The sequence below is a fragment of the Panthera onca genome, chromosome B3 (genome assembly GCF_046562875.1).
Source record: "Panthera onca isolate mPanOnc1 chromosome B3, mPanOnc1 haplotype 2, whole genome shotgun sequence".
Lineage (NCBI taxonomy): Eukaryota > Metazoa > Chordata > Mammalia > Carnivora > Felidae > Panthera > Panthera onca.
The window spans coordinates 74,492,616-74,510,276 of record NC_138344.1 but is presented as its reverse complement, the minus strand read 5'-3'; the positions used below and the strand labels follow the sequence as shown (position 1 = coordinate 74,510,276).

The 17,661-nt window shown below is 55.7% G+C and overlaps 1 protein-coding gene across 2 annotated transcripts; it reads right to left on the bottom strand.

Moving 5' to 3' along the window:
- Positions 1-4,426: 4,426 nt before the first annotated feature.
- On the bottom strand, positions 4,427-13,670 carry NFATC4 (nuclear factor of activated T cells 4). Of its 2 annotated transcripts, none has more exons than XM_060619376.3 (10): positions 13,350-13,670; positions 11,155-12,250; positions 9,582-9,744; positions 8,795-8,994; positions 8,292-8,464; positions 7,689-7,829; positions 6,732-6,787; positions 6,328-6,454; positions 5,554-6,135; positions 4,427-4,803 (listed from the first exon to the last, which is right to left on the bottom strand). In XM_060619376.3, the coding sequence occupies exons 1-10, from the start codon at positions 13,447-13,449 to the stop codon at positions 4,736-4,738; spliced, it is 2,706 nt and encodes a 901-aa protein (XP_060475359.1). In that variant the 5' UTR covers positions 13,450-13,670; the 3' UTR covers positions 4,427-4,735. The 2 variants fall into 2 exon arrangements, with proteins under 2 accessions (XP_060475359.1, XP_060475360.1); XM_060619377.3 differs by lacking the exon at positions 13,350-13,670 and adding an exon at positions 12,634-13,101.
- Positions 13,671-17,661: the final 3,991 nt, after the last annotated feature.

The following is a 17,661-nucleotide window of genomic DNA, read 5'->3' as shown; positions in this document are numbered from 1 at the left end:
GAGGGGGCCAAAAGGAATTACTCAGGAAGATAAAACGTAGTACTACCTACCACAGAGCTTCCATCTTGCCCAACCTTGGCCCCTGACTTCCTGCCCTGCCAGGATCCTGCCTCACTGTGGTAGAGACGACTGGGACACACTCTGCTCTAACTAGGTCTCTCAGAGTTGAGGTCTAAGAGAGAAAAGCATAAAGAGATGCTCCTTCTCACTCTACCCAAGGGCTGAGTGACAAATCCACATTTCCTGACCCTGGGTGCAATCACTGAATATCCATTCCTTTCAGGGAATGTCTTGTTCCCCCCCTAAAAGGGACAGATTCAACAGATGCTCTCAAAATATAGTTGTCCATCATTACTCTAAGAGATACGCAAACAGTGGGAGAGGACAGGTTCAGTGACCTTTCTGAAAGATCCCATAGCCCCCAGTACTTCTCCATCATTACACTATGTTCTGTAACTGCTTATCATAAACTTTGAGTTCTGTGAGAGAAGGAACTGTGTTTGTCTCACTCATTGTTCTATCCCCACGAGCTATCACAGAGGCTGCTACAGAGAAGGACGTCAATAAACATGTACAGATGAGGCAGCTAGAGCCCAGTTAGGCCAGGGACGTGCTAGAGATTACACGGAGAGTTGATGGCTGAGTTAGGACCCCAGTCCAGGACCTTTTCTATTCCCTGACCCCCCACCCTAGCTGAGCCTGCTTAGCTAAGCTAAGCAGTAGATAGAGCCCAGACTTCTCTTGCCTCAACTACTGCAAAACCTGTTCTGGTCTCCCTGCCACTATTTCTCGAAACAGTTTCTAAATCCTAAATCACATGTGCTCACACACCCACACTCATGCCTGTAGACCCTCTGACCAAATGAGTAAAAGACTGCCTATTATCCATACTCCTTCGCATGACCTATTAAAGCATCGAAAGTCTGATTCCTTCCCCCCAGTGTGGTCTTGACCTCATATGTTTTAACTCTCAGGCATGACCCCCTCTCGCATGCCTATCTTGTTTATCCAGAAAACTCCCACTTCTCCTTGAAGACCTAGCTCAAAATCACCCACCTCTGTAAAATGTTCTTTGACCCTCCCTCTCAAGCTCTGGTCCCTGTGTTTCCATAGCAACGTACCATTTCTGCCTCTTGGACAGCTCAGATAAAATCACCTCACCCCCGTCTCCAGGCCGGAAAGTGTCCGCTTCTAGTGCCTGGATTGTCTGCTCCTCCACAGCAAGGCCCCGGTGTGATTCCCGTATCCTATGTGCCTAGCACAGAACTCAGCACAGAGCCCTGGAGGACTTTGTGGACCATTGGCTAAGTGAGCAACCAGACACTGAGGCCACTAAAACCAGCTCCCAAAAAAAGCAGCCAAACCCCTTGGCACTTCCTACATCTGGAACTTCGAGGAAGTGCCCTGCGTTGCAGTTTTTTGTTTTTTGTTTTTTTTTTTGCAACCTTCAAGACAACTGAGATTATCTACACAGCAAGATGGAGCCAGGTATAGAGAGCGATGAGTTGCAATGTGATGAATGTGTGTGCCCTTCCCCTCCCCTTAAGAACACTTTTCCAGGTGAGGCTCCACCCAGGACAGCCCAGGCAAGATCTGGGAGAAGGGAGCTATTTTAGAGTCTGGAGTGGGAAGGAGTGACACTTAATTGACAAATGACTCTAGATCTCAAGCATTCTTGTGCTGAATAATCACCTAGGGCACTCCTTAAAATGCAGATACTAGGCCCTGGCCCCAAAGAATATAATTGAGTAGGTCAAGGGTTGCCTAGGAATCTATATTAAAAACCAAAACAGGGGGACCTGGCTGGCTAAGTCAGAGCTTGCAACTGTATCTCAGGGTTGTGGGTTTGAAGCCCACATTGGATGTAGAGATTACTTAAAAATAAAACCTTTAAACAAAACAAAACAAAAAAACTCTCCCTAGTGATTCAAATACAAGAAATCCTCAGACCACACTTGGAGAAACCCTGGCCAAGAAAGTCTTTTCTGGCACCAGCTGAAGATCTGGCCTCCTCCCCTCTCTCTCTCTCTCTCCCTCTCTCTCTCTCAACCCCAGCCTCAGGGACCTAGATGTCTGTAGGGATCCTGGGAAGAGACAGTGACCCTGGGAGGCTGACTCACAACAGGATTCCAGTAGGAAGAGGGGTTAGGCTTACAAAGAATGGGCCCAAAAGGCGGAACAGGCCCTGGCAGAGCAAGTCACAGGGAGGCAGATGTCAGCTCAACCCCAGGAAGACCTTCATGGCAGATTGATTGTATCACCCCAGGCTTAAGGCCTACCATCTAGTAGGAAAGCTCCCACCATCCTCAAATAACTAAATTCCCCGGCACAGCTACAAGGGCCCTCAGAACTTAGCCACTGCTGCCTTCTCCAAACCCTCCTCACAGCCCCCTACTTCCAGAATTTAACCTGTACCCCATCCCCACCAAACAGAACCTCTCCTGCTCCTCCAAGAATGCCAAGCCTTCCATCTGTTAGCCTTCCTTGTTTGCCTCTCTCCAGGGTCTCTCTCCCATGCTGGTAGCTCTGCCTAACCTGCCCTTCCCCTAATCAGCCTGGGCAATTCTGTCACCCTGAAGTTAGTTCCCTCTCACCCCCACAACTGGATGACATGCCCCTGATCTCTGCTCCTTCTACACCCCATATTAAAACTACTCACCGTCCTCCCCCACAACAAGATCCAACATACTGTCTGTATAAGAAATATTTACAGAGTTGAACTGTTTGAATTTTTATAGTGAGCTCTTTCCTTACTGTTGCCCTGAGGCTAAGAAGTCCTCCAGGACCCACTGGCTGGCAGTTATAGCTGCTCAAGAAATGTGTGGCAATGAATGAATAGCAGTGCCCTGACAGAAAATGAAATGGTCTGCCTTGGGAGGCAGTGAGTGCCCGCCTTCTGCAGCTTTCCATTCACAGAGGCTGACCTACCCCTTGTCAGAGATCTTGGGGATGGAGCCAAAGAATGCTCCCTGTGACTCATGTGCCCCAGGGTCCCTCCTGACATTGAGATTACAGGGCAATGACTCTGGCCCCTGCTGGAGGATACTTTTTTTTTTTTTTTTTAAGATTTTATTTTTAAGTAATCTCTACACCCAATGTGGAGCTCAAAGTTACAACCCCAAGATCAAGAGTTGCAAGCTCTACCAACTGAGCTAGCCAGGCACCCTGAGGGTATCTTTAAAAGAGCAGCCAAAGCCCAGTGATCTGATCACTTGAGGTCAGTTTGGTTCACAAAAATTTGAATTCAGGAAGACAAAGGAAATTCATTGCAGAGCAGCAACCAGACGGAGAGGGGTGGGTGGGGGAAGGTATTATCCCCATTTCCTGGGCTCCCAATCTAGACCCAGCTTCTGTCACACCTGCCCTGGAACACACAGGTACTTGCCAGGGCTGTCTGGACCCACTGGGCATAGAGAGGCCCCACCAGCCTTAGGTGAGGCAAGTTTCCCAAGTATGAATTCCCTGAATATCTTTTGAGTATGGCCGCCTGCAGCCAGGCCTCTCCAACTCAGCTTGGTGGTACCCAGTGCCTACTGTGTACCAGGCTCCAGGTGAGCAGGGCAGATAAGGTCTGACTTTCCCCAACCCACTGGAGACTTGGTCCCTCCCATGGCCTGTTAACTGGGGCAAACCAGGTTTCCAACCCTGGCCTGTCAGTGGGGACATGTGGGTGTACCTGCAGGATAGACCAGGAGATCATACAATGCCCTGAACCCGGGCAAGTGGTGACCAGAGCTGTGGGGAGCTGCTTGGTTTCCTATAGTCTACCTCTGAAGCACAGATGTTTCCAGAACGTCTTCACAGTCCTCAAAGGTGGGAGAATCCAGTGTGGATGGTTTCCTATAGTCTACCTCTGAAGCACAGATGTTTCCAGAATGTCTTCACAGTCCTCAAAGGTGGGAGAATCCGGTGTGGATGGGTCCATGCCAGCCCTCCCTCACCCGTAACCATACTCGAGGGAGATAAGCCTCAGGCCCGAGCCCAAAGGTATCTGAGGGTGGGTTGGGGAGGGTGGGCTGGGCAGGAGGCCAGGAGTGTGGCTGGCATTCAACCTGTTAATTGATTAGCTGTGTGACCTTGGACAAGCCCTTTTCCCTCTCTGAGCCTGGGATTTCTCCTTTATAAATGGGGAAAAGGGATCAGACTGGTTTTCGTGACCTTGGCTATGAATCTGAATCATCTGAGTGGCGGTAAGAGAAAGAAACTTGAAAATACACAGATTCCTAGGCCCCATCCCAAAGCTCCTAAAGGAATCTGAATCCCCAGGGAAGAGAGGCCTACTCAAGCCCCCAACCTCACTCCAGCTGGGGAGCCTCTGGAGTCCCTTCAAAACCTCCCCAGCACCCCTCCACTGAGAAACTCTTTGGGATACAGGGCTAGAGTAAGCTGCCCCATCTCTCTGTCCAAAGATTTCTGGAGCCTGAAGCACTAGTCAGTGAGCAGTTTATTATCCATCAAGCTGTCCCCAGCCTCCCAGCACCGTGGCCTGTACACAACTAGACACAGCCTTCACTCCAGTCTTTCCTCACACCCAGCCTTGGTCCCCACCCCCATCTTATCCCCTCCAAGGCAGCACCAGGCCCAGGGGCCACACCTCAGCTAAGGGCAGGGGAGAGGAGGCAAAAGCTGGAGAAAGAGGATCCATATTGGCCCCAAGCTTCTGGAACCGCCACCCCAGGATGAAGGGAAAGTGGGCAGGGCTTGGGCAGGGGGGCTGGGGTTGCCAGGTGATGCTTCAGGCAGGAGGCTCTTCTCCAGGAGGTGCAGGGAAGCCACTCAGGTCTCGGCCAATGATCTCACTCACTGTAAAGGAGGTGCAGTTGAAAGATTGGGCTAGGGACTGGTCCCCACCTTTTCCAGAAATTCCCAATCCATTCCAGGCAGGCCTCAGTCTAGGATGCTTCTAGGCTCCTCCTCCACTGGCTTCTCTTCCACAGGGCCTCAGTTTCCCCAATGTGTCTTGATACCTGTCCCCAATCAAATCTCACTCAATTCCATCCATGTGGGCTCCCAGGCCCCCATCTTAGCCCTTTCCTGCTGGCTCGGCCTGCGGTGTTTGGGCAGTCACTGTCATCGGGGCCAGAGGTGGGTGTAGCCAGTGGGAGGAAGGAGATGCAAAATATGAAGGCTCCTCATCACCAAACCTGACCACGGTCACCATGTGTGGAGGGACGCTGAGGCAAGGGAAAATGTGCCTGACTGGGACCTCAGCAAGCCCCTGCCCCACTCTGAAATTCAGTGCGTGACTCTGACAATTGAGGGAGCTAGGCTGAATGGTCTTCAAAGTACTTCTAGCCCGGAAATTCTGTGATCTGGGACAGAGGGCAGAGGCAGGAGAAGGGCTGGGGCAGGAACTCTCTGCACCCTTCAGAACCGAGTTTAACCAGATTTAGGTGGCCACATGCACCAAACACTTGCCTCCTGAGACCCTCCAATTGGCCCTGAGGGCCCGAGGATGCCCCATCTCTGGGAAGCCAAACTCCAGCCCTCAGCAAACATGCAGAGCAATCTCTTGCACACACTCACACTCACAACCCCCAGCCCCACACCCACCTTCCTCCAGCGTGATACCCTGGATAGGGACACTGTCTCGGAAGCCGCTGCCGTAGCCACCCCTGGATTTCTCCTGCTCCGGAGCCCCCTCCCCAGGGCCATAGCTCGGCCCTACCTCATTGTATCCCTCAGCAGGTGGGGGATGAACACCACTCTGGGGAGGGAAGGGGCCTTCGAGCGGTGGGGATGAAGGCAGTGGAGGTCGAAAGGGGGCTGGAGGAGGGAACGGCAGCCCCAAGGGAAATGGGGAGCCCCGTCCTCCATAGGGGTCACTAGGGAAGGGCCGGGGAAGGAAGGAGACTGGAGGCGGGCGGGCACAACCTGCGGTACCCCCAGTCTCAGGGAACATCCGTAGGCCAGGTCTGTAGGATGGTGGGGGCCCCGTCTGGGGGTACAGAGGGGGTGTGCCATAGCTGAAGCCTTCTGACAGGTAAGGAGCTTCGTAAGCAGGGTCTTCGTGGGGATAGGAGGGGTATGGGGGCCTGGGTGGTGAGAAGTCCATGTCAGTGCCAAAGGGGGGGCCAGGTGCTGAAGGGAAGCCACGGAGAGAGGAGTCCGGTAAAGGCTCCTCCTTGAAGATCACTGGGTAGATGAGAAAGCAGGACACACTGGTGAGAGGGCTGGCAGTCTCCCCACTGCACGGCCTCCGCCCACTTCTCTGTCCCCAGGCTCCATCCGTCTCTTGGATCCTCACGATGGGGCACCGCATCCCTCTGCCCCTGCCTCAGCTCCCTGTATCCCCACACCCCCACCGTGCGCTGTCCCAGAACGTACCAGGCAGGAACTTGAAACTCTGGGTAGGACTGCGCTTCCTCCGCCCATTGGAGACATAAAAGTAGACCTGGACTGGCCGGGACACCCGCTTGTTGCTGTACTCAGGGACAGTCAGGGTCAGCGTCACCTGGGGAAGAACACAGGATGAGGCAGGGAGCCCTCGGGGATCTGGCTCGGCATAGCCCTTTCAAGGACCCAAACTCCACCTCCTGGCTTTTTCCATTTGCTAGACAGCAAACTTCATTTCCTAGAGATGAACCTGCTCCCAGAGTGACCAGACTGCCTCCTCCAGAAAAGAAGAGGTAGCTTCTGGAGTCCATTCCCATAGGCAAGGGACATAGCTGTGAATTTCCTGACTTCTCCCACCACCCGCCCAGGGTGGGTGCCCTAGGTGACATTGGTACCTCATTGCTCTGCAACCGGTTCACTGTGGCCTCCTCCTCCCACTGCAGCTTTCCATCTGTGCAGGAGGAACAGAGAGCTCCAGCCCAATTCCAGGGCCCGTGCCCCTTGCCCAGTCCCCTGCCACTTCCCCTCCTGCTAGAGTCAGGGCCACACTCAGAAGGCCCCTACAAGGCCTGGCTCACAGGGGAGCCCACTGCGTGTTTACTCAATTGGATGGAAGAGGCAGCAAACTGAAACAAGAGAAGTGGCAGGGCCAGCCCGGGGAACCAGAGAGAGTTCATGACAGAGGTGACTCTGGAACCCTCTCATTCAGTTCCAAACATCCCCTGCCATGACAGTGCTGGGAGGAAGTTCAAGAGTAAGAAAGGTCCTAGCTTGAAGGAAGGCAATGGGACCCTGATCTCAAGATCCAGAATCTCTGAACCTTCTCTGACATGGTCCCAGGGTGCTCCATTTGAGTGTAGGTGCTGGGGTTCTTGGTGGGCAGGGGTGGGGGGAGGGCAAAGGGCTCAGGTTGGTGGGTTTACTTGGACCCCTAAATGTCCCCTTCTCCAGCCCCGCAACTGACCCGAGGCCCCTCACAGGCTTTGTAATCACAGTTGTGCTACCAGGTCCATAACTCAGGAGGGGCTTGGGGTCTGGGAGGATATAAGTCCCCTCTTCCTCTCTCCTCTATGGACTATCTACATGGGAGTAAACTGTGTCAAAGCTGACTCCTCTTTAATAAAATGAATGTGATTTCTCACATCTGTTCATCATCTTGAGCATTTCAGATTGCTGTCACACCCATCTCCCCATGGGAAGCAGACAGGACAATAGGAAGGGCAGTCCATCTGTTCCCTTTCACAGATAAGGAAACTGAGGTTCAACTTGCTAGTTTAATGACAGTGCCAGAGATCTCTCACTTGCCCGTTCCAAACTCTTCCTGCCTGCCCCCCGCCCCCATGAGTGCTCACCAGGGCCCCTCTCGATGAACACCACCTTGGAGTCTGGCAGGAAGTTGGAGCCAGTGAGCACTAGTTCCTCTCCTCCTCTCACAGAACAGGCACTGGGGCTGTAGGCCTCTACCTGGGGCAGCTCCTGGGCTGAGCGCTGGGCTGCAGAGCAGTGCAGGAAGGAGGCTGGCTGGGCTGAGTCCAAGAGGACCCCACCCTTCTTGGAATAACTGCCACAGGACCCTGGAGGAGTCCTCCTCGGTAGCAGACATACAAGTAAATCAACAGTATCCCTGGGGTCACACACACCAGGTGAGGAGCTTGGGCAGAGACAGAGATGAACAGCGTCACCTAAGGGCAGAGTTACCCAAACAAGTACACAGGGCCACCCAGAGACAGATGGAGGACAGGCCAGAGACAGTCCAGCCCAGAGACAGAGTCTGTGGCAGGGACAAATTAGAACACTGCCCCCAACCCCTCCATAATAGAAATAAGCGCTGAGTCCTTTATAGGGCTACCTAGGACAGGACACAAGACACTATGCAGAGGAGATGGGAAGCCAGACATACACGCAAACAGGGAGTGGCAAGAGACATAGAGACGGCACAGGGCCTCTTTGCTCACAGCACTCAATGGGCACTGATGCTGTCTGCACTGAGACGACCTTCCCGCTGCCCTGGGGCACGTGCACCCGGAAGACGAGCCGCACACGTGTGTTCTTGCGCCCAATGTCTGTCTCCCCCTTCCGCAGCTCAATGTCTGAGTTCCGGAGCTTCAGGATTCCAGCACAGTCGATGCTGAAGGCAGAGAATGGAAGGCAAGCCCCCACCCAGCTGAAGACAAATGGCGAGGCCCCTGTAAGGAGGAAGCCCCCACGCTTCATCCAAAGCCCTGAATGACTTTCTCTGGGAACCTAGGGGGGGTATTTTCTAATCACAGGTGGTCTCTCCAAGGTGCTCCCTAGGCCCCAAGTCCTCTTCTAGATCATGAGAAGGCCTGGAACCTGTTCCTAGAGGTGATGTCCAGCTAGCTCTTCTGGGAAGAGGAAGAGTGGGCCTAGCTTAGACCTCATGGAAAAGGCTGGTCCTAAAGCCTGAAGACTGAGGGGAAGTGAAGTGGGGACCTACTTGGCAGCCATGTTGTTCTCAGGAAGCAGGGTCATCTCCAACACTTTGGTACCACTGACTACAGCTTCATAGCTAGCTGTGGCCACCATCTTGCCTGTGATACGGTGCACCTGATAGAAGGCATGAGGCCGCAGGTTCCTTTCATCTGCAGTGCCAATGAACATCTGTAGGGTCAGTGGCTTCTCACTGTAGCCTAGGAGCTGGCAGACGGAAAGAGAGAGGCCACCCAACTGAAACCCCCACTGTCTCATCCTTCATCCATCCCTGGGCTTTCAGTCCATCAGGGGATGAGGATGGTGAAAGATAAAGGATATCCTGAAAGGGATTCCCAGGGGGAATTGGGCACCAGCGGTGGAGAAAACGTGGCCTGGAGTTTACAGTGTTACTCTTGGAATAAGGCCCAAACTGAGCTGGGCAAAGGGGGAAATCTTCCAAGAGAGACTGGCCCAACTCAACAGACAACCTAACTCCCAGTGAACTTTGGCCTCAGCCTAACCCCTCCCCCATATCTGGCAGGCTACCATTTTCCAGAGTAGACATGAGGCGGGTGTCCCATGGGAAGAGTGGAGCGGGGGTGGAGGGACAGAGAAGGAGAGAGTATATCCGGGTCCTGGAAGTGCACCCTTCCTCCCTTAACTCCAGCCCCTCCCCCAGGCTGCCTGCAGGGTCATTGCTGAGAGGGAGTGTGGGAAAGGGCAGTGCCATGGGTCTGCACAGCTGGAGCCCATCTGCAGGGATCTGGGACTGGAGAAGAGAAAGGCTATCAGGACTGCCCTCTGCCCCTTACCTTGACTACAGGGTGACCACCAGGGGCAGCTTTGACAGCCCCTCGGCTGCCCTCAGTCTCGTAATGGGCCCGGTGGTGGGCTCTAGGCTGCACCTCAATCCTCAGCTCCAGCTGCTCATACTGGCTGGGCAGAGGCCAATCCAGCGGGGGTAAGGCAGAGGTCCTGGGTAGGAGAGAAAAGCACTGATCATATGCAGTCTCAGACCTCAGTCGGAGCAGCGCTGGGCCCAGCTCCCTGGGATGTGAGGGAGGAGGGGGTGTGAGTGTGGGAGAAAGGAAGTCACAGCAGAAATAAAACAGTCCACCAGCCCCAAAGCAAGGGGAGATAGGAGACAGCCCTCTCAGAGCCCCTTGAGATGAGGGTGTGGAAGATGACACAAGGCTTGAGACTCCTTTCTTTCCAGTTCTGAGCACAGGGTTTGGGGTGGCGAGGGTTCCTTCATGGGGAGGCAGAGGTGAACCTAGACCTAATCCTAATCCCCAGACCTGGATGGGAAGAGTCAAGTAAAGAAATACTTCAGGCCAGAAAAGTCCTCAGAGGTTACCCCTTTGTTTTTCAGATAAAGAAACTGAGGCCCAGGGAGTAGAATCCAGCAAGCCAAGCAAGCCAGTGACTGACAGAAGCCAGGATTGTTTCCAAGCCAGCACCCTCTCCACTAGTTGGGGCTGGACAGGTCAGTTCCATAAAGCTGGGGGTTACAGATGGGCAACTTTCCTGTCCTGAACTCAAAGATACCCCCCCCCCCAGGTGGTGGCTGGCATTGTCTGGAGACACTCTGAGTAGTCGAAACTAGGGGAGAGGGTACCATCCAGAAAGTAGAGGCCAGGGATGTTGCTAAACTATCCTACAGCGCCCACCACAGCCCCATACAACCATCATCTTGCTCAAAATATCAACCATGCTGCGGAAGTGAAACCCTGCCCTGCAGGGTTACACCCATGGGAGCAGGTGTAAAGGTTTCTTTCCCCAGGAAACTTTTCTGGGTAGAGCCAACTGAATCTGACATCCCAAGATTTAGGATTATTGAAATGTGCAGGGTTCTTGAGTGAAAGGGGTGGAAGAACTTCAAGAACTGCTTGTTTCAGTATGAATTCCTTGACTTGCAAGCTATTTTATTCAAATTAGCAGCTACACTTTTAATCAGTAAGTCAGGGCCCTAGAAATTAAGAGAAGGGAGACTCCCTGCTACCGGGTGTAGGGCAGAAATCCAGCCAGGTTCCATGCCCAGCCAGTGCCAGCATAGAGCTAAGGGTGGGGAACACCCTAGAGATGCTCCTTCTTTACCTAAGTGGTCCTCTTGGTGGGGGTGGGGGAGAGGTTTTTCCTTATTGGTCCCCAGGGAGTGATTGTCCTTTTGTAAATTATCTGTCTGGAGGGGGTGGGGTTTTTGTTTTGTTTTGTTTTTTAATGTTCTCCAAAACTGGGTAGATGGCAGCAGCCAAGCTGGTTGCAGATTCTCTTCTGAAATGCCAAGGGGCACAGAACTAGGGCCTTTCTTCAAACCCATCCCATCACCCTCCTGCTCTAAGTGAGATGGCTGGAGACACAGGCGGTGCTAGGCACAATCCTCACCTGAAGATGGGGCTGTGTCCCCCAATCCGGGCCTTGGACCAAGCCAGTGGGGAGGGCACTGCCAGGTAGTCCATGCCCGCCACCTCCTTCCGAGGACCCCCGGGAGGAGCCACGGCCTCCTCTGCTCCTGACTGCAGCTTCCCATTGCACGGGGCAGGCTCCTCAGGCCGAGGCAGAGCCACTGCCTGCTCGCTGGAGGTCCGCCGGGTCTTCTGCGGGATGCTCTCCGCGGGTGGGGCTCCCACGTAGTCAAAAGGGCCAGGGGAGCCAGGGTCACGGGCCAGAGGCAATGGGGGTGGTGGAGGTGGCTCGGGCCCCTCCTCCCCCAGGCTGCCGCGGCGGGACAGAGCTGGGGAGGCCGAAGACGGGGTCCCAGAGCTGGAATAGCGCCGCTTGCCACAGGGAGAGGCGGGCCGCGGGGAGGCTGGGGTGGGCCCAGGAGCGCTGAGGAGTAGCCAGCTATCCTCTGGCCCCCGACCTCCGGGGCTCGGACCATACAGGTTCCAGGGATCGTCGGGGGTCCACGGCCTAGGGGAGGCCCTAGGCGAGGGCAGGGGGGAGCCCAGGCCAAAGCGGGAGGCCGCCTCATTTAGCTCAGACTCCACCTCGTCGCAGGCCGCATACAGGGCTGCCTCGTCTGAAGCGTCGGAGAAGAAGCTCCACGAGGACAGGCTGCTGCTGCCAGGGCTGGGACTGAAGAAGGGACCCCCGCCCTGGCCCCCGGTCTCTCGGTAGCCCCCAAAGCCTTCTGGTGGCGGGTAATCCCTGGGGGAGCCGTCCCCCCAGGCATCAGGGTTGTCCTCCAGCGTGGCCGGCGGGTCGGGCGTGGGAGAGATGGAGGTGATGCGGATGCTAGGGCACTCAAGAACACGGCCTCCCCCAACCCCCCCGGAAGCCCCTCCCGGTCCCCCCAGCCTCACTGACCGGGCGGGCTGGCTCTCCCAAGTGCCAGGTGAGGGGGCCGGGCGGGGTGGTGGCGAATGCATGCCAGGCCGAGGGGGTGGAGGCCGAGGAATGCCAATAGGGGCAGCGCCATAGGGAGGGGGCTCCCCCAGGGCCAGACGGCAGCATGGCGGGGCGTCCTCTGAGTCCAGTTCTGTCGAAATGGGAAGGGAGGGGAACAGAGAGAGGGATGCCACAGGAGATGGGGACAAAGAGAAGCAGGTGAGATGTCTGGGTTCCTCGAGTGGCCAGCCCTCCACGCCCCGTGTGCCACCCCCTCCTCAGTATAAGGGGGCTGGGTCCTGAGATGTCCTTCAGAGCCACGAAGACAAAGGCAAAGTTGGACCTCAGAAGGTGGAGTGCATAGATCCAGACGTCCCAGGCCTTTGCCCACTGGGATAACCTGAGCCCCTGGCCCCGGAACCATGGGTACCAGACGGGGCGGGTCTTAAGGTGAGGAAGGCGACTCGAGAGGAGCTGGATTTGGGCCTGGAGGCGTGTTTAGGGAAGCGCAGGGCTGGGCTGGGGGCGACTCACACATGAACCCAATTAGCAGCGGCTCCCAAACCCCCAAACGGTGCTGGCAGGAGCCCCAGTTGCCATCGCAACAGTGGCCAAGGGAGGGGGGCTCCAGGGCTGTGGCAACGAGGGGAGGTGGCTCCTCCCTCGCTCCCCCCATCTGGGGGCGGGGGTACAGCCGAGGGGATGCTGCGTGCCGGGCCCGGCCCGGGGGAGGGGGCCGCGGGCAGCGCGAATTCCGTGAGAGCGGCAGCCGCCGCCCCCGGCTCAGTCCCCGCCATCTGCCTCTCATTGCGGCCGGCGGGGGAGGGGGAGGGGAGGGGCGCCCTGGCGGGCCCGGAGAGCTCCCCCAGCCCCGGGCGTCGGGTCCGCCGGCCCAGGGCCGGGACCGCGAGGGACACACTCCGGGGCCCCCTTCCCCTTCCCCTGGCAGCGCCCGGGGCTCCCGGGGCCGCTGTTCCCGCCCGCCCCCCAGCCCGGTGACAGACGGCCCAGCCGAGAGGCGGCGCGCGGCCAACGGCACCCCCACCCCCACCCCAGTCACGACCTAAAAAGGAGAAAGTGGTGCCCGGCCCCCAGCCTCACCTCCGCAGACCCCAGAGCCTCTGTGACTTCCCCCCACCTCTGAGCCCCTCATCCTCCACCCCAGGCTCGCTGCCCTAAAATCCCCAGTCTCGGGATCTCCGGGCCCTTCCTTTCCTGACCCCAAGACCACTTCCCAGCCCCGCACTAACCTTCCCCCGACCCCCCCGCGCCCAGCGGGGGGGTCTCCTTTTCCTCCCCGAACACCAGCTTAAATTCCAGCTCCTCATCCTCGCAGCTCGCTGCCCCCATGGAGCCGGCCAGAGCCCCCGGGTCCTGGTCTGGGTGGGAGGGGGGAGCTCAGGAGGCTGCCGTATCTTCACCCGTGGCTCCCTCCCTCCCCTTCTCCGTGACGCCCCCTCCTCCGCCGCTGCCTCCTCCCTCCGGACGCCCCCTCGTTATTATAGAAACTTTTCCAAACTTTTTTCCCCCAAACTTCTTCAAAGCGCCCCCCCAGCCTGTCCCTGATTGGCTGCCCGGGATGCTCCAGCCCCTCCTCCAGGGATGAGATGAGAAAACCACGCGCCCCTCGTCCTCCCCCACCCTCCCTCCCTCTGTCCTCTCTCCAGTCCCTCCCCCTCAAAAAAAAAAAAAAAAAAAAAAGGAACAAAACTTAATTGGAAAACGGTCCCTCAGGCTTGGTGCGACCTCACTGAAGCCTATAGGCCCGCATTGGAGACAATCATATCCCTCCGGGAGCATTTCCACCACCACCACCCTCTTGTTAGTCTAAGTTGGGGCTCCGGGTCCGAGAGTCTTAAAGGGGCCATATCCTGGGTCCACCGTGTAGAGAGCCCAGGCAGACCCTTTCTTAAGTTCTGAAGAGTTGTGCAGCCAGCAACTCTCAAGCAAGGACACCTCCTCTCTCCTTTGCCTCCAAGCCTTCGGGCCCAGCGGGCTCTGGGGTGCAGAGCGGCTACAGCCTGCTCTTAAAAGGAAAAGGTCTTCCATCGTCTGAGGCTGCCCTGCCTGGAAGCCTTTGCCCTGCAGAGTCAGCCCTTCCAGCTACCGTCTCTGCCCAACCCTCAAAGGTGAAGAACTTTTAGCCGTCTTGGGGAACTGTTCAAAGGTCCACAGCCTCTGACGGGCGGTGATCCAGGCCGGACTTTACCGCTGCCCTTGTCCCAGCCACCCAGAGGGGCCATTAATTAGCCTCCGCGGGAAGTCGGCTCCCTCCTCCCTAGAAATGCAGTCTGGAATGAATCTCGGATCCGATGGCATCCCGCTCCGGCCCGCCCGAAAATCCTGGCCAGATTTTCTAGGAGCCCAGAGCCGGGCGACCTTGTGGGCCCCGGGGTTGGACACCTGTCACCTGGGCGGGGGGGAGGAAGGAAGACTCGGACTGGAGTTTCAAGGAAGGGCAGGTATGGTGGGGCCTGGTTGGGTGAGAGGGAGTTAGATCAGAGATTCTTGATTCAGAAGGCGGCCAGGGTACCATCCCCGCCCCCGACCCCCAAGCAAGAATGTGTACTTCAAAGTTCTCTAACAGGCCGCAGCGATTTTTCATCTAAATCCCTCCAGCTCAGGGCTGCGCCCTCAGCGGCGCCCCAGCCCCGCACCTAAAGGGTTAAGCGACGCCCCTCGGGTCAGACGTTTACAAACACTCGGGAGCCGGGCGGGGACCGCGCCCGTTACTCTAATGAGAAACAGGCTCTGCGGGGCTGGGGAAGAGGGGAGGGCTGGCCCGGCGGGCCGGAGCTCCGCAGCGGCGCAGGCGGCTCCCCTCCCTTCCCTCCCGTCCTCCCGCTGGCCCGCCCTGGGGACCCCCCCCCCCCCAGCCCCCGGGGACCCCAGTGACGTGCGGAGCTGCTCCGGCTCCGAGCCCAGGACCGCGACGCTGGAGGGGCGGGGATAAGAGGCTGGGCCGGCGGGGAGAGAAGAATGTTCCGAGGCCGAGCAGGGAGGCGGCCTGGTTTGATTTTTCTTTTCCTTTCTTTTTTTTTTTTTCTCCCCCTTTGGTTGGTCTCCTCAAATTACATTTCCCTTCCAGCTTCATCTCGGAAATAAAGGAAGGAGAGACCTACAGGGAGGGAGAGCGAGGAACACCCTGAGACTCGCGCGACCAGTTTCCACCCGAGGGGGCTGCAGAGAGAGGAGGGAAGCAGAGGCTAGAAGGGCAGGGGAAGAGACCCCAACCCAGCCCCTGCTTCCCCACACGTCGCCCCCGCGCCCCCCACCCCTCTGCTACACACGCAGACGCGCACATTCTTTTCAAATGTCATATTTCCTTTGATCCTGGGCAGCGTTTCTCCATGTGTCTGGCTCAGCTCCTGCCCAGCCAGCCACCTCCCCCTCTCACCCCCCTTTGTATATTTTCCTGGAGAACTCTTCCCCTCCTCCAAGCATCTGGAAGGCCCTCGAGGCTGGCGTCGGCGCACATTCCCCCCGCGACTGTGGCCTCGCCTTCCAGTGACTCAATTTCCCCTCTGCGGGTGTCGGGGGGGGGGCAGGGCGGGGAACAGAGAGGAGAGTTGTTGAGAGCAGAAGTAGTACGAGCGAGCCTGAAGACTGTTCAGAGTGCCAAGCTTCTCTGGGGGGAGTGGAGCGGGGCATCCCCTAGATTCTGAAAACCCTCCGATCTGCTTGGGCTACAGCAGAGGGATGGAATTTATGACTTCTGCAACGTCCCGCCTGGGGAAGAGCGAGTATTTGTAGGTTTAGGTTGCTGTACACTTCTGCTCCCCGGCGCCCATAAAGACCCAGCCTCTCTCGCTCCGGCAGTCCCAGGTTTCTCGCGCGCCTAACCTTTGTCCTCGCTCCGCTGCCCCCTAGCGGGCAAACCTGAGCGCCGTTCGGCTCTCTTTCACCTTGTGTTAGTGGAACGCTTTGCCTAGTGCTCTGCACTTTCACAACCTTGATTGAACGGCCTTGGAGGTGGACGTTATTATTTTTTTAATCACAGATGCATTCTCCTTGTAAATGACTCAAGCCGTAGAAAACTATATAGTAAACCGTGACAGTCCACCGTTTTGTGTACATTTCCTAACATGTACACACACCTGCTCTTTTCAGGAACATGAGACCATGCTGCAAGCATTTTTCATGACTTGCTCTTCCCCCCCCCCCCCCTCATTTTAACAAATGGCTTGGATGGGGCGCCTGGGTGGCTCAGTCGGTTAAGCGTCCGACTTCAGCTCAGCGTCCGACTTCAGCTCAGGTCACGATCTCGCGGTCCGTGAGTTCGAGCCCCGCGTCAGGCTCTGGGCTGATGGCTCAGAGCCTGGAGCCTGCTTCTGATTCTGTGTCTTCCTCTCTCTCTGCCCCTCCCCCGTTCATGCTCTGTCTCTCTCTGTCCCAAAAATAAATAAACGTTAAAAAAAAATTTTTTTTTCAAAAAAAACCCACAAAAAACAAATGGCTTGGAGATCTTTTCCTGTCGGTACATGTGCATCTGAAAATGGTGACAAAAGTGCCCATCTCTTCATGTGAGGTTAGTGACACAGCTAGGTCTGTGGGTCCTTTACCAGTGCTAATATGGCCCATGCCATATTTTACATAGGAATCCGTGTTAGGCTGAACTCCCCCCAAAAGCTGAGGCTGAGACAAGAATGACATGCAGGTAGTTTATTTATTGTGGAAAGCAATCACAAGGGACAAGGCAGGTGAGGAATGGGAAGAGGGAAAGTGGGAACGAGGGAAAGTAGGTCCAAGGATGTGGTACTAAGCTGGTCACTGCTCTGAGCAACTGGAACATTATCCCACTGGGACTTTCTGTGGAGCCACATAGAATATGAGTCAAGAGACAAAGAGAGGAATATTTACCCACTGACTCTTACCCCCAATGGTCAAAAGTTGCCCCTTGAATTGTTAATTCCCTCACCCTTCCAAGTTTACACAAGTGTCAGAAACGATAGGTGTCCCACAAGTCTTCAGTGAAGAATTCCCCAGGGTAAAGGCAAAGCTAGGTGCTGTAGTTGGGAGCAGATACTGTCAGGTGACGCCTGCAAGCAGTTAGTTGCCACAGTAATATCTACAGTAAAAAGATGGGTGGAGAATATATGAGGCAGCTAAGATGTGCCTGTACAAGATCATTCATTCAAACAAAAAATATGTATTGAAGTAAGTACCTTTATGTTCAGAGGCAGTTCTAGGCATTGGGTACCTATACTTATAAACCAAGCCCCCAAGATTTCCAGTTATTGTCAAGCTGAAAATATATTTCGTATTTGACATCTCCCTCTTCTGTGCTCCAATAACCGTAGAAAAGTATGTTTTTGTTTTTTAATTTTTTTAACGTTTATTCATTTTTGAGAGACAGAGTGTGAGCAGGGGAGAGGCAGAGAGAGAAGGAGACACAGAATCTGAAGCAGGCTCCAGACTCTGTCAGCACAGAGCCCGATGTGGGGCTCAAACCCATGAACCATAAGATGGTGAGATCATGACCTGTGCTGAAGTCAGACACCCAACCAACCGAGCCACTCAGGTACCCCATAGAAAAGTACGTTTTATTCATGCAGTATCTAC